This window comes from Gigantopelta aegis, chromosome 11 (assembly GCF_016097555.1).
Source record: "Gigantopelta aegis isolate Gae_Host chromosome 11, Gae_host_genome, whole genome shotgun sequence".
Taxonomy (NCBI): domain Eukaryota; kingdom Metazoa; phylum Mollusca; class Gastropoda; order Neomphalida; family Peltospiridae; genus Gigantopelta; species Gigantopelta aegis.
In genome coordinates this window covers 1,498,723-1,511,945 of record NC_054709.1, presented here as the reverse complement: position 1 = coordinate 1,511,945, position 13,223 = coordinate 1,498,723, and the positions used below count along the sequence as shown (strand labels likewise).

At 38.9% G+C, this 13,223-nt stretch overlaps 1 protein-coding gene across 4 annotated transcripts in view; it reads right to left on the bottom strand.

Annotated features, from left to right (window-relative positions):
• The window catches only part of LOC121385012 (sialin-like), a 57,967-nt gene that overhangs the window by 23,539 nt on the left and 21,205 nt on the right, over positions 1 to 13,223 (bottom strand). For 2 of the 4 annotated variants that reach the window (XM_041515540.1, XM_041515543.1), the window contains exon 2: positions 4,700 to 5,041. In XM_041515540.1, coding sequence (XP_041371474.1) covers positions 4,700 to 5,009 — 310 coding nt within the window. In that variant the 5' untranslated portion in view covers positions 5,010 to 5,041. Of the gene's footprint in view, positions 1 to 4,699; positions 5,123 to 7,590; positions 7,721 to 13,223 lie in introns of those variants that run through there. The other 2 variants (XM_041515542.1, XM_041515541.1) reach the window with 2 other exon arrangements.

The window sequence follows — 13,223 nt, the reverse complement described above, 5'->3', positions numbered from 1 at the left end:
CTCTGTATATTAACTACAGACTGAAACCCCCTCTGTATATTAACTACTGACTGAAACCCCCTCTGTATATTAACTACTGACTAAAAAACCCTCTGTATATTAACTACTGACCCCTCTGTATATTAACTACTGACTAAAAACCCCTCTGTATATTAACTACTGACCCCTCTGTATATTAACTACTGACTGAAGCCCTCTGTATATTAACTACTGACTAAAGCCCCCTCTGTATATTAACTACTGACTAAAGCCCCTCTGTATATTAACTACTGACTAAAGCCCCCTCTGTATATTAACTACAGACTGAAACCCCCTCTGTATATTAACTACTGACTGAAACACCCTCTGTATATTAACTACTGACTAAAGCCCTTCTGTATATTAACTACTGACTAAAGCCCCCTCTGTATATTAACTACCGACTGAAACCCCCTCTGTATATTAACTACTGACTGAAAACCCCTCTGTATATTAACTACTGACTAAAACCCCCTCTGTATATTAACCACTGACTAAACACCCTCTGTATATTAACTACTGACTAAAGCCCCCTCTATATATTAACTACTGACTGAAACCCCCTCTGTATATTAACTACTGACTGAAACCCCCTCTGTATATCAACTACTGACTGAAACCCCCTCTGTATATTAACTACTGACCCCTCTGTATATTAACTACTGACCCCTCTGTATATTAACTACTGACTGAAACCCCCTCTGTATATTAACTACTGACTAAAGCCCCCTCTGTATATTAACTACTGACTGAAACCCCCTCTGTATATTAACTACGGACTGAAACCCCCTCTGTATATTAACTACTGACTAAAGCCCCCTCTGAATATTAACTACTGACTAAAGCCCCCTCTGTATATTAACTACTGACTAAAGCCCCTCTGTATATTAACTACTGACTAAAGCCCTCTGTATATTAACTACTGACTAAAGCCCCCTCTATATATTAACTACTGACTGAAACCCCCTCTGTATATTAACTACTGACTGAAACCCCCTCTGTATATCAACTACTGACTGAAACCCCCTCTGTATATTAACTACTGACTAAAGCCCCCTCTGTATATTAACTACTGACCCCTCTGTATATTAACTACTGACTGAAACCCCCTCTGTATATTAACTACTGACTAAAGCCCCCTCTGTATATTAACTACTTACTGAAACCCCCTCTGTATATTAACTACTGACTGAAACCCCTCTGTATATTAACTACTGACTAAACCCCCTCTGTATATTAACTACTGACTAAAGCCCCCTCTGAATATTAACTACTGACTAAAGCCCCCTCTGTATATTAACTACTGACTAAAGCCCCTCTGTATATTAACTACTGACTAAAGCCCTCTGTATATTAACTACTGACTAAAGCCCCCTCTATATATTAACTACTGACTGAAACCCCCTCTGTATATTAACTACTGACTGAAACCCCCTCTGTATATCAACTACTGACTGAAACCCCCTCTGTATATTAACTACTGACTAAAGCCCCCTCTGTATATTAACTACTGACTAAAGCCCCCTCTGTATATTAACTACTGACTAAAGCCCCCTCTATATATTAACTACTGACTAAAGCCCTCTGTATATTAACTACTGACTGAAACCCCCTCTGTATATTAACTACTGACTGAAGCCCCCTCTGTATATTAACTACTGACTAAAGGCCCTCTGTATATTAACTACTGACTAAAGCCCCCTCTGTATATTAACCACTGACTGAAACCCCCTCTGTATATTAACTACTGACTGAAACCCCCTCTGTATATTAACTACTGACTAAAGCCCCTCTGTATATTAACTACTGACTGAAACCCCCTCTGTATATTAACTACTGACTAAAACTCCCTCTGTATATTAACTACTGAGTAAAACCCCCTCTGTATATTAACTACTGACTAAAACTCCCTCTGTATATTAACTACTGAGTAAAACCCCCTCTGTATATTAACTACTGACTAAAGCCCCTCTGTATATTAACTACTGACTGAAACCCCCTCTGTATATTAACTACTGACTGAAACCCCCTCTGTATATTAACTACTGACTAAAGCCCTCTGTATATTAACTACTGACTGAAACCCCCTCTGTATATTAACTACTGACTGAAACCCCCTCTGTATATTAACTACTGACTGAAACTCCCTCTGTATATTAACTACTCACTAAAGCCCCTCTGTATATTAACTACTGACTAAAGCCCCCTCTGTATATTAACTACAGACTGAAACCCCCTCTGTATATTAACTACTGACTGAAACCCCCTCTATATATTAACTACTGACTGAAACCCCCTCTGTATATTAACTACTGACTGAAACCCCCTCTGTATATCAACTACTGACTGAAACCCCCTCTGTATATTAACTACTGACTAAAGCCCCCTCTGTATATTAACTACTGACCCCTCTGTATATTAACTACTGACTGAAACCCCCTCTGTATATTAACTACTGACTAAAGCCCCCTCTGTATATTAACTACTGACTGAAACCCCCTCTGTATATTAACTACTGACTGAAAATCCCTCTGTATATTAACTACTGACTGAAGCCCCTCTGTATATTAATTACTGACTAAAGCCCCTCTGTATATTAACTACTGACTGAAGCCCCCTCTGTATATTAACTACTGACTAAAGCCCCCTCTGTATATTAACTACTGACTAAAGCCCCCTCTGTATATTAACTACTGACTAAAGCCCCCTCTGTATATTAACTACTGACTAAAGCCCCCTCTGTATATTAACTACTGACTAAAGCCCCCTCTGTATATTAACTACTGTCTGAAACCCCCTCTGTATATTAACTACTGACTAAAGCCCCTCTGTATATTAACTACTGACTGAAAACCCCTCTGTATATTAAAACCACTGACTGAAACCCCCTCTGCATATTAACTACTGACCTGAAACCCCCTCTGTATATTAACTACTGACTGAAAACCCCTCTGTATATTAATTACTGACTGAAACCCCCTCTGTATATTAACTACTGGCTGAAACCCCCTCTGTATATTAACTACTGGCTGAAACCCCCTCTGTATATTAACTACTGACTGAAAACCCCTCTGTATATTTACTGACTGAAACCCCCTCTGCATATTAATCACTGACTGAAACCCCCTCTGTATATTAACTACTGACTAAAGCCCCCTCTGTATATTAACTACTGACTAAAACCCCCTCTGTATATTAACTACTGACTGAAAACCCCTCTATATATTAACTACTGACTGAAACCCCTCTGTATATTAACTACTTACTGAAACCCCTCTGTATATTAACTACTGACTGAAAACCCACTCTGTATATTAACCACTGACTGAAACCCCTCTGTATATTAACTACTGACTGAAAACCCCTCTGTATATTAACTACTGACTGAAAGCCCTCTGTACATTAACTACTTACTGAAACCCCTCTGTATATTAACTACTGACTAAAGCCCCCTCTGTATATTAACCACTGACTGAAACCCCTCTGTATATTAACTACTGACTGAAAACCCCTCTGTATATTAACTACTGACTGAAAACCCCTCTGTATATTAACTACTGACTGAAACCCCTATGTATATTAACTACTGACTGAAACCACTCTGTATATTAACTACTGACTGAAACCCCTCTGTATATTAACTACTGACTGAAACCCCTCTGTATATTAACCACTGACTGAAACCCCCTCTGTATATTAACCACTGACTGAAACCCCTCTGTATATTAACTACTGACTGAAACCCCTCTGTATATTAACTACTGACTGAAACCCCTCTGTATATTAACTACTGACTGAAACCCCCTCTGTATATTAACTACTGACTGAAACTCCCTCTGTATATTAACTACTGACCGAAACCCCTCTGTATATTTACTCAACTAAACTAGTGAAACCGTGCATACAGATATTAGGTATACATGAGCGTTCACGCTTTGTGACCTAATATATTTACCCTCCTTTGGTGTCTTTCCTGACGTAATAAACAACTTCTGGCCTGGTAAAAAATTTAGAATCAAACATGTCATGGACAAGCCGATGTGGCTAGCTGGTTGGGTGGATCGATGGATGCATGGGTGGGTGGATGGATGGACGCTCAGATGGATGGATGGAATAATGGGTGGTTTGGTTGTTGGATGGATCAATGGATGGACTAGCTCTTAAGCTCACCAAATTCGCTAAATTGCGCATTTTGAAAACAATTGACGAATTCTATTTCAATAAGGCGAAATTATTGTTATGTAATAACTGATATTATTTTTAGGAAATATCTCAGTTTGTACAATTTTGTTTGTTTTATAGATAATTTGGCGAAACGTTCTGCTCACCCAAAGATATCCCTGGTGCACGGATGAATGGATGAATGGATGGATGGATGGATGAATGGATGGATGAAAGGACGGATGAGTGGATTACAAATATAAATCATTTATTTATTTACATTTGATTAAAAAAATATATACAACAAACGATTGACGTTTCTGTTATGAATGGATGAATACATTCTCTCTCTCTCTCTCTCTCTCTCTCTCTCTCTCTCTCTCTCTCTCTCTCTCTCTCTCTCTCTCTCTCTCTCTCTCTCTCTCTCTCTCTCTCTCTCTCTCTCTCGTTGCGCGCGCGTTTCATGACATAGTAATAAGTTAGTGTCTGGTGCAGTTGCGTTGAACTGATTTACACTTACCACTTTTCAAATCTATTTCTTGAAGTTTCACCGTATCCTGCAATGACGGTAGTGACGGTAGCGAGTCCGTGTGCATTAAGTCAAAACTAGACCGACGTCTATAAGATGCTCTGCGATTGGCCAGATGAGTGGCGGAATCAGTCGAAGCTTGCCGAGACAATTTCGACGACATCGAGCCAGTTCCATCTTGTTTTCGGTACAGGCTTTTCTTCTCTTCGTTCGGCAACTTAGGAGACGAGGGTTTCTCGGGCATCATCGGCGTCTTCGTGTCGGCGTCTTTATCCGTGGGGACGTTTGGGGTGTCTGACATCTTGTGGGACGGAAAGTGCTAGAGATCTGAGCCTGCAATAATCAAAATGATATTTAATTAGAGAGAAATTAATTTAAAAAAAAAAAAAAAAAAAAAAAAAAAAAAAAAAAAAAAAAAAAATTAATAATAATAATAATAATAATAATAATAATGGCCATAACTCCGTCAAAAATGCGTATATCGCCAAAAGATTAAAAAAATATATAATTAAAACAATAATGATACTACTACTACAACTAAATAATAATAACAAAGGCCATAAATCCGTCAAAAATGCGTAAATGGTCAAACTTTAAATGTCAAACTTGATCTATAACAGTACATGATAAAGTTATACACAAACATTTAGCTCAATATCTCAAGGCCTGAAAAAAAAAACATCCACAAAATTATGCGGGACAGACGGACGGACGGACAGACAGACGAACATACAGCAGGCCCTATTCCTAACCATAGCCATAGCCCTAAGCCCCGTTGTATCATGGAGATTAATAAATATCTTATAAATGCATTACTTTATTTTAAAACTGATTTGCCATTGTAGTATGATTATTTAGCTGAACAATTTTAAGTGTTTCTTGTACCGACAATTAAAAAACAAAATCCACAAAATTGACGAATCGAAATAAATACCCCGCTCACTGCACGAAACAACCTAACTACTGATCCACTTTATTTAGTATTTTCAAGTTTAGACACACAAGAACGCCATAAAGTAGTGTGACGGTACATGCTCTTAAATTTGTTTCGCCTGTGGCGATTTTAATTGTGTTAGAGGGCCGTGTGCAGTTTCATTGCACTTAAGCCCAGATGGGCAACTTGTTACGTAATACTTCTGCGCGACGGTCCTCGATCGGTACGCCTAATACACACCCAGCCAGGTGCGGAGGCCATGTGGCTAGTAGTTACGTAATATCTCCGGTAGTGCTGTTTATGGCCAGGAGATTGCTCGCGGTTGGCGACAGCCAGACTGACGATCAGAGAGAAATATATGACTCTAGTAGAGGTAGAATATGAGATGATACGTGAGGTACCGCCTTGTACCCCCAGGCAAAATCCTGATTTATAATAAATAGCTAGTGTTTTAGAGATATCGAGGAGAAACATTTGGAAGGCGTCCAGGGGGAACGTTGTCCGTTTGGACTGGTAAATATATTATTTCTGCTCTGTGTGTAACCTTGATGTGATTGATGTGACTTTTAAATATTTTGATACTGTATTATACCAATATTCTTTAGACAGTGTCTTCGGTCATCTGACGAAGTAAATCGTAGACTTTTTGTTCTAACATTATATGAGTATTTGGTAATATAAAGCTTAGCCAGTCATCCTAGCGGACCTAGGTACACTGTAGGTTATTGTCTTTATTGTGATCGGTACCAGTGTTAATTCGGTGTTACAAGGTTACTGAATGAGTAGTTAGGGGTAATTAAAAATTAACCCGTTAGGAATAGAGCTGTAATTCCTTTATTAATTAAGTTCCCCTGGAAGCGTTCCTAAATTATCACACGTTACTGAACGAGTAGTAAGGGTTAATTAAAAATTAACCAGTTAGGAATGGTGTTGTAATTCCTTTATTAATTAATTTCTCCTGGAAGCGTTTCTCAATTATCACACGTGTGGGTGTGGTGTAACGGTGAAGTGATTCGCATATTGTGTAACTAGACACCTAGAGATTAACTAATTAAGTGATCAGTTCTGGGTTGTTATTATTGCTGTTATTAATTTACTACTACGGCTGTACATTTGTCAGCGTAGATTAATACAGATTCCAAAGTGTATTGTGTTTTGTTGTGTTTCTAGTGAGCTAAACGTGCTATAAATATATTACTTTATATAAGATCGTATCTCTGATCATACCTAGAGACGAGCCATACTAGGGTTTAACAGCCTGTTACAGAGAGATCTAATAGATATACAGTTAGGAGAGAGATTTGGATAATCGTGTTTTATTCAGTTACGGGAATTATAGAATCCCCGTGACAAGTAGTATATAAAAAGGAACTGTTTCAACAATTATTGTTATAGACAGCACAACTGGCCAATCGACGCTCATGATCGCTCAAAGGGCGGAACGTAGCCCAGTGGTAAAACGCTCGTTTGATGCGCGGTCGGTTTGGGATCGATCCCCGCCGGTGGGACTATTGGGCTATTTCTCGTTCCAGCCAGTGCACCACGACTGGTATATCAAATGCCATGGTAAGTTCTATCAAGTCTGTGGGGTAGTGCATATAAAATACCCCTTGCTACAAATGGAAAAGTGATGCGGGTTTCCTGTCTAAGATCACATGTATATGTCAAAATTACTAAATGTCTGACATCTAATAGCCGATTATTCATAAATCATTGCTCTAGTGGTGTCGTTAAACAAAACAAACTTTTGATCGCTCAATCAGCCACAGTTAACTCTATTGCTGCATGCTTAAAATACTGCGTGAAACATGAGGGGTGTAAACAAAGGTAGAATTTGGCATACAGTACTGGTTTAAAAAAAAAAGAGGGGAAATGTCAAACGCCCCGATACAACAAAGGCCGCGATTCAGCAGAGTGCGAGTATACCAATAAATTGCAAATTACTTACGAAGATGTAGTAGTTGCAGACGTGTTTTATGCACAACGTAGGTGGATCCAGACCACAAACCAGTTAGTGACATTGATTTCTGCGTAAAATGAATAGCCAAATAACTCGGCTACGTAAAAGGTGTTTATATTTCAATTCGCGCATAGTCTACCTTTTCACTAATTCTGTGAGCGGATCGAGGCGGATGACCTAGTTTCGTATGTCATGTAATATATATATATATATATATATATATATATATATATATATATATATATATATATATATATATATATATATATTTAAAAAAAAAAAAAAAAAAGACGACGAAAAACCCCATCTTCTTGCTTGAATGACGGCCATCAGCAGCTGGGTTACAATGACAATACTGTCAAGTGGAAAGAAGCAAAGCGTCTTAGCTTTCGTGTACAGGTTAAATTGACCTTTTTAAGGTCAATTTATACTGTGTTTGCCGACCTCATGCCGAACTGAAATTTAATTTTTTATTAGGTAAACTAAAAAGCGTTGACCGAACGGGCACTAAAATTTAATATGATCTGTGTTAAAACAACACTGAATTGACTGAAAAATGAAGATTAGTTTGAATAGAAGCAGGACTGGGCGAGTCAACTACTCGCTGACAAGAGTCGGCGGTGAAGTATGAATCTAGCTTAAATACAGGTCAGGCGCGGATCCAAGACGACGGTTTTGGGATGCGTACCATTCCACCCCCAGAAATTCGAAGTGTCCCGGACAGCAGAAGTATATAATGTATTTTTTTGTCTGGGTTTTGAGGGTTTTTTTTTTTTTTTTTTTGTGTGTTTGGTTTGGGGTTTTGTGGCGGGTCTTTCTATTAGTTTTTTTGTTGGGGTGTTTGTTTGGTTAGTTGGTTCGTTGGTTCCTTAGTTGATGGGGGGTATGGGGGTTTTCTGGATATTTTTGTTTTACTGGTTGGGTGTTTGTTTGCTTGTTTTGTTGTTGTTTTTGCAACTGGGAAAAATGTAAAATCTTGTTCCACTTGTTATTTTTGTGGAGGACTGCCATATAGATAATGTTATTGAACTTTTGACTACGGTAGTGTATTTGTAAACGTTGATTCCCTCTAGAAAAATCCTATACCCGCGTATGTAGGTTATCCGCACGCATACACACATACATGCATACATATACACACACACACACACACACACACACACACGCATACACACAGACATGCATACACAGACAGGCATACATACACAGATACATGCATACACACAGACAGGCATACATACACACATACATGCATACACACACACACACACACGCATACACACACACACATACATGCATACACACATATATGCATACATACACACACACATGCATACACACACGCATACATACACACATACATGCATACACACAGACATGCATACACAGACATGCATACATACACACACACATGCATGCATACATACACACACACACACACACATGCATACACACATACATACACACATACATGCATACACACACACACACACATGCATACACACACACACATACATGCATACACACATATATGCATACATACACACATATATGCATACATACACACACACATGCATACACACAGGCATACATACACACATACATGCATACACAGACATGCATACATACACACATACATGCATGCATACATACACACACACACACACACATACATGCATACACACATACATACACACATATATGCATACATACACACACATGCATACACACATGCATACATACACACATACATGCATACACAGACATGCATACATACACACAGGCATGCATACATACACACACACACAGACACATGCATACACACAGACATGCATACACAGACAGGCATACATACACACATACATGCATACACACACACATACATGCATACACACAGACATGCATACACATACATGCATACACACAGACAGGCATACACACAGACACGTACACACACAGACAGCCATACACACAGACATGCATACATACACACAGACATGCATACACAGACAGGCATACACATAGACAGCCATACACACATACAGGCATACTCAGACATGCATACACAGTCACGCATACACACAGACCCGCATGCACACAGACAGGCATGCACACAGACACGCATACACACACAGACATGCATACATACACACTTGCGCACACACGCGGTCGCATGTACACACATACACACACACACTGTCGATTAGAAAACACGAATGCACTTAGTATCCACCTGTCTGGCGTCGCATTTAAAAAAAAAAAAAATTGAATCTGTTTCAACACTATTTGATCTATGGGCCTGAACTATTTACTGATGGTGGCAAATATCGGTAGTAGAGTAATGGGTGTGAAATATCAATGTTACAGTCCCAATACCTTTTTAATAATTCCATATTCAACTGGGTTATAGTGTATGCGCAACGTGCGTGCGTGTTTGTGTGTGTGTGTGTCCGTGCGTGTGTGTGTATGTGTGTGTGTGTGTGTGTGTGATTTCTTAAAGGCCTACCTAAACAATGTGATTTAACGTATTCTAGGGTGGGGAAACAGAGACTGAGATGTTAACGGGGAAAAGTACAGCAACAAATACGCAATTAGCGCTAAGTCAGAGTGTCAGTAGGCAGCCTATTTCCGTGCTGTGTATCTGGTCCTCGTATGTAGAGAATGTACACAGAATGGAGATTATTGATTTCTTCTTGTCATAAGTCGGTGCGCACTTGGAATGACCTTCACCTCTGCGGCGGTCACGGTCACCTTTCCACCTTGGGAACAGAGAATAACTGGCCAGAGCCTCGTGGAACTAACTCCGCGTTCAGGTTTGGTCTATCGAGCCGAGCTCGTAACTGTCACTGACAGACGTGCCAAACGACACGCCAGTCAAATCAAAGGATTGTTGTGTTAAAAAATGTCGATCCTTTGGCGGATTCAAGGGTACGTAACGGGTAGGCTGCTGCTCTCGAGTCCCCACCCCCAACCCCAACACACACACACGCCAACTTTTATTTGGTTGTCGGTGGTTTTAACAAATATTACAATACATTCACTATTCAGCAAATACTGCTATACACTCTCAACTTAAACAGCAATAAAACAGCAGATGAATTTTATTTTATACGGAAGACACCCCCCCCCCCCTTCTATGTTTCCTGGATCCCATAAGCGTACGAGACAAAGGGTGGGGGTGGGGGTCAACTGCGCCCTTAGTACTGAAGCAAATCCTCAAATTCGGGCAAAAACGACAGAAATATTCGGGGAAAATGAGCTGGCCTGAAACCTTTTCACCGCGTATTTCCATTATTTCTAACCACAATATGAATTGTAATCCATATAAAAATGCGTAATGATTTATTTGCAACCCAATATAGCTGTTTGGCAGTAATGCTAATATCAATACAGGTTGTTATCCAGATTCAGACATTTTCGTTTAATTCGGACTAAAATCAGCCTGCCCCCCCCCCCCCCCCCCCGCCCCCTACACGAATGAGAGCCCATACGCATATGGCCATAAAGTGAATAGGTGTATGAATCACTATGACGTTTCCTTTTGTATCCGTGTGTAGTCGAATTAATCATATTTTATATCCATTAATTATATTCAATTTTAAACGCTTCTGCAATGCAAAAAAGAGAACATTAGTTATGTTTCCAGCAGACACACAAATACATAACGTAACTACTCCCTATAGAAATGGGATCCCGCAGTGACAAGTTGTAATTGATATATAACAAAACAATAACATTTTCCTCTACGTTTTCTATTACAACGTGGGAAAAACACGTTACACCGGCTGTCTCGAGAGTTTATTTTAATGCCATTATAAAGAAAACAGGTATGAGGTACATTATGTGTTAAACGTAGTGTTACTTTCTAATGTTATTAAAGGTTTGTACCTACGAAATTATTGGGGACAGAGTTGAAGTTTTTGTTTGTTTAATGACACCACTAGAGCACACTGATTTATCATCGGCTATTGCATGTCAAACATTTAACTATTCTGACATATAGTCTTATAGAGGAAACCCGCTACATTTTTCCATAAGTACCAAGGATATGTGATATGCACCACCCTACAGACAGGATAGCACATACCACGACCTTTGATATGCTTGTCGTGGTGTACTGTCTGGATCGAAAAATAGCTCAATGGGTCCAACGACGGGTATCGATCCTAGATCGACACAAGCGAGAGCTTTACCACTGGGCTACGTTCCGCCGCCTGTATTGGGAGACAAAGTCCATTTTGGACTTAATAAAGACTAGAGCGACACAACAAAATATTTTTAATAAGTATACTTAGTCGCTAAAAGGCTCACATTAAGTGGGAAACAACTCACAACACTGTTGTCGGTTCAGAACAGTCTTATTAAACAATTCACAACACTGTAGTCAGTTCAGAACAGTCTTATTAAACATCTCACAACACTGTAGTCGGTTCAGAACAGTCGTATTAAACATCTCACAACACTGTAGTCGGTTCAGAACAGTCTTATTAAACAATTCACAACACTGTAGTCAGTTCAGAACAGTCTTATTAAGTATCTCACAACACTGTAGTCGGTTCAGAACAGTCGTATTAAACATCTCACAACACTGTAGTCGGTTCAGAACAGTCTTATTAAACATCTCACAACACTGTAGTCAGTTCAGAACAGTCGTATTAAACAATTCACAACACTGTAATCAGTTCAGAACAGTCTTATAAACAGCTCACAACACTGTAGTCAGTTCAGAACAGTCTTATAAACAGCTCACAACACTGTAGTCAGTTCAGAACAGTCTTATTAAACATTTCACAACACTGCAGTCAGTTCAGAACAGTCTTATTAAACAATTAACAACACTGTAGTCGGTTCAGAACAATCTTATTAAACAATTCACAACACTGTAGTCAGTTCAGAACAGTCGTATTAAACAATTCACAACACTGTAGTCAGTTCAGAACACTCTTATAAACAGCTCACAACACTGTAATCGGTTCAGAACAGTCTTATAAACAGCTCACAACACTGTAGTCGGTTCAGAACAGTCTTATTAAACAATTCACAACACTGTAGTCGGTTCAGAACAGTCTTATTAAACAATTCACAACACTGTAGTCGGTTCAGAACAGTCTTATTAAACAATTCACAACACTGTAGTCGGTTCAGAACAGTCTTATTAAACATCTCACAACACTGTAGTTAGTTCAGAACAGTCTTATTAAACAATTCACAACACTGTAGTGAGTTTAGAATGAACTTATTAAACATCTCACAACAATGTAGTCAGTTCAGAATTGGCTTATTAAACATCTCACAATGGCTAATTTGGAACAGTGTTGATAAACATCTCACAATGATCAATTCAGACAATTGTTATTAAACATCTCACAATAATAAATACAGAAATTGTTAAACATCTCACAATAATCAATTCAGAAAAGTGTTGTTAAACATCTCACGAATTATCCAGATTCGTAAAATATAGTTATGCATTTATATCTTCGTTCACAGTTCTGTGTAAGTAATGCACCGCTTATGAAGGAATATGGAGATTTTTCTGAAATTTGTCATGGGGAAATGAATGAATGAATGAATGAAAAGGGGTTGTCCAGTCCGTGTGTTGTCGTGGCGAAGTCATCGTA